This window comes from Gossypium raimondii, chromosome 6, assembly GCF_025698545.1.
Source record: "Gossypium raimondii isolate GPD5lz chromosome 6, ASM2569854v1, whole genome shotgun sequence".
NCBI lineage: Eukaryota > Viridiplantae > Streptophyta > Magnoliopsida > Malvales > Malvaceae > Gossypium > Gossypium raimondii.
This window is the reverse complement of record NC_068570.1, coordinates 44918809-44922023: the sequence shown is the minus strand read 5'-3', so window position 1 is coordinate 44922023 and position 3215 is coordinate 44918809. Positions and strand designations below refer to the sequence as shown.

General features: G+C 29.6%; 1 protein-coding gene across 4 annotated transcripts; it reads right to left on the bottom strand.

The window, feature by feature from the left end:
• Positions 1 to 256: 256 nt before the first annotated feature.
• On the bottom strand, positions 257 to 2650 carry LOC105774620 (hypothetical protein). 4 transcript variants are annotated; one of them, XM_052632165.1, is made up of 5 exons: positions 2108 to 2650; positions 1795 to 1828; positions 1470 to 1595; positions 1257 to 1338; positions 257 to 644 (listed from the first exon to the last, which is right to left on the bottom strand). In XM_052632165.1, exons 1-5 carry the CDS (start codon positions 2171 to 2173, stop codon positions 575 to 577), a joined length of 378 nt encoding a protein of 125 aa, XP_052488125.1. In that variant the 5' UTR covers positions 2174 to 2650; the 3' UTR covers positions 257 to 574. The 4 variants fall into 4 exon arrangements, 3 of the variants coding, with proteins under 3 accessions (XP_052488125.1, XP_052488126.1, XP_012452626.1); XM_052632166.1 differs by having other exon boundaries at positions 1470 to 1562; XR_008196648.1 differs by lacking the exon at positions 1257 to 1338 and having other exon boundaries at positions 1795 to 1871.
• Positions 2651 to 3215: the final 565 nt, after the last annotated feature.

The following is a 3215-nucleotide window of genomic DNA, read 5'->3' as shown; positions in this document are numbered from 1 at the left end:
GCTAAAGACCATGATCTTTAGCGACGCTTTTTATCTCAAACGCCGCTATAGAACAAACCTTTAGCGACGCTTCTCGCAAAAACGCCGCTAAAAACATATCATGCAAAAAATTATTTTAATCAAATAATATTTATTTTATGATAAATATTATATTATGTTTTATTTTTTAAATTTGAACTTTAAATATACTTTTAAGGATAAATAAAAAAATATTATTTAAATTAAATTTTCTATGAAAATGATAAAAGAAGGCAAATAAAAAAAGTTTAAATAATAATAAAAATTAATAAAAGTGAGAAAACATAAATAATTAATAAAAATTAAAAATTACAAACCTCAAAATTTTGATAAAATCAACACCAATGCAATTCAAGCCATTGTTGAGTCTAATACAAGTGAAGAAACTAAGATCCTAAGAAGAGAATCCTATTTTACTAACAACAGTAAAATATCCATCCTTTGTCCAGTATTTATATCGAAAAATCAGATCGGAAGAAGCAATCTCTTTGCACACCACTTCAATTCCTAGTAAGGCCTTCAAAAGTAGTTGATGAAAGCCGGCATACATATCCGATCAATCAGCTTTCAGTTTCAGAATTTCCTTGGCGGTCCTTAAATGAAAATAGGGCATAGGGCATGTGTTCCTACATAAGCATGGAAAAATCCAACTCAGTTCAAAGACAAATAACTAGATATCGTGTTTCAAACGAATGAATGTGCATGTGAGAGTATCTCCAATATGTACTTCTACCTTTTGTCATATATTTAGGCAGATAGATAACAGATTTTACATCTCAACAACTACTGCCCTGAGTACTAGAGTTTAATCACAGAAAAATCAAAATAAAACATGAACTACAAGGATAAAAAATTGTTCCATGGACTTGCCTGCTCAAAACAAAGATTTAGTTCATGGCACATGCTTGTTTTAATTTATTTTTAATTTTTTTAGGACACATGATAGCATTTCAACGCTGTAAAAACTCCACCAGCAATTGACTAAATAATTTCTCAAAATATATTTATAGGACTCAAACTCAAAATATTATAGTTTTTAATAACTCAAGTATTACCATATTTAATTATTATATCAATTTCATTCATGTCGTGCATGTATATAATCTAATATATATATACACGTAGGTATGTATGAATGATAAATGGGATTGTATCACGAAAGTCTTGCATAAAAAGAAGTCAAAATGATTTCATTTTAGGGAAATGATAATGAGAGGGAAACTTGTAATTTTATTCACCTTTTTCGGTGTGAGAACCTCAACTCCAATGCTACCATTATCATACCCAAGTGTGGGAAATAGAAAAAGAAAATACGGTTGTCTAAAAAATTCAAATATAAACTTATTAGATTGTCTTAAATTAATAAAATTAATTTGTGATTTTCAAGAAAAAAAACATTTTTTAGGATAAGGAAAAAATTAAGTTCCGAATTTGGAAAGGGAAGACTTTACCTTGGCCTGCGGCTTCTAAGAGAACATTCACAGATTCCTCACCAGTCCACCACCTATCGAAATCAACCACAAGTCGTGCGGTCCCTAAATTTTCTGGCAGTATGGGAAAGAAGGGAAGTTGGTTTTCTGCAATTAAAAAAATTTTCCTTTAAAAAGTTCTGGAAATCTAAGAAGTAAGGGAGAATCAACTTTCCTTTAAAAATAAAACCAACCTTTCCAGCTTAAAACAATAAGTAGAAACAAAACAGAAGCAATTGAAAGGCTATCCATTTTGAATTAAGAGATCTACAAACCAGTCTACAATCCAGTTTAAGCAAAATTTCACCTTTATTTGGAGTTGGGATCGGAACTTCAACATGCTGTAAAAAGCACAAAAATTCACAGCGTTATAAAATCAAGTCCCTGCCCATTATTTTTTCAAGTTTATGTCAAGCAGGTCCATATAAAAAATTTAAACACTTCACTGTAAAGTATCAACCTCTCCTTCTCAGCAAAACAGTACAAAATTATATGAAGAAAAACAGTACAAAAAAAGAAAAAGAAAAGCAAAATAAATCATGCATAAGATTTTCAGCAGCAGATTATGAAGATAAACAGTACAAAAAAAGAAAAAGAAAAGCAAAACAGGTGATTTTTACCTTCAAAGCAACAGCGCCTCCACCATAGCTGTTATATTGTAAAGCATGCATAAGATTTTCAGCCATTTGTCTCACTAAAAGAGATCAAATCGAAGCTTTATTTTGAAGGAAAAATGAAGTTCAGAGGTGGAATTTGTATTATGTAGTTGAACCCGAGGACCTGTGACGATTCACAGGATTTGCATACAGATAAGCATCCATAGTGCAGTTCAGATTCAACTAAATTGAACAAAGTTTTAAGAAACTTCAGACCCTAAAAAGCGAAAGTAAGAAGGGGAAAAAAAGGATAGATGAGTATCGATTCTTCTTTGTTTTTTTAGTCGATATCGGAGTCATCAAAATTGTCGGAAGCGACGATGCCTTCGCCGAAGATCTCCGGTGTGTCAACATCGTCGACTTCCATGGCTGAACCTTGGTCGTCTGGGTCCGCCACGAATTCCATCGGCATCGACCTCATCTTCCCCCCCTTTTCTTTAGGCTTCTAGGGATTTCAAATTTTTGTTGAAATATCAAGCTGAGGTTATATCGGGTCAAACAAGTCAGTATAATTCATTATGATTTTGTGGCGTTTTTAGCATAAATGCCATTAAAAAATTAAATCCATGTAATAAAACAGTAGCGTTTTGAAAAATTTTAACACATATTTTACTATTGATTACTTTTTACGGCGTTTTTCTAATAAACGCCGCAAAAAATTATTTCATTTCCATTTTACTATGCTGAAAATTTTATATTTTATTTTTTATAAATTAATTTATTTTTGCGTTCATAAAAACGCAAAAAAAATTATTTTATTCGAACAAAATGACGCTGTTTTGTTATGCTAAAAATTTTTATTTTGTTTTTATAAATTAATTTTTATAAAATAAAAAAACCAAGTACTCTCAAAATAAATATTGTATATTTTAATAAGAAAACAAATAATAAAATGGTTGTAATTAATTATTAAGTTAAAATTATTCAAATTAAATAATTAACTATATATCCATATCATTTTTATTTCATTTTATTTTTGTATTTTTTCTTATAATTTGGTCCTCTCCAAAATAAATAATTATACCTAAATATCCAAATCAATCTATTACTTTTTTTAACTTATTTATTAATT

Bases quoted from the DNA above. Each gene is read 5' to 3' on its own strand.
- LOC105774620 (XM_052632165.1), bottom strand. From the start codon at position 2,173: ATGGCTGAAAATCTTATGCATGCTTTACAATATAACAGCTATGGTGGA. The intron at 1,829-2,107 runs GTAAAAATCACC...TGCTTTTTACAG, and splicing joins GAGGCGCTGTTGCTTTGAAG to CATGTTGAAGTTCCGATCCC. The intron at 1,339-1,469 runs GTAAAGTCTTCC...TGAATTTTTTAG, and splicing joins CTTAGAAGCCGCAGGCCAAG to ACAACCGTATTTTCTTTTTC.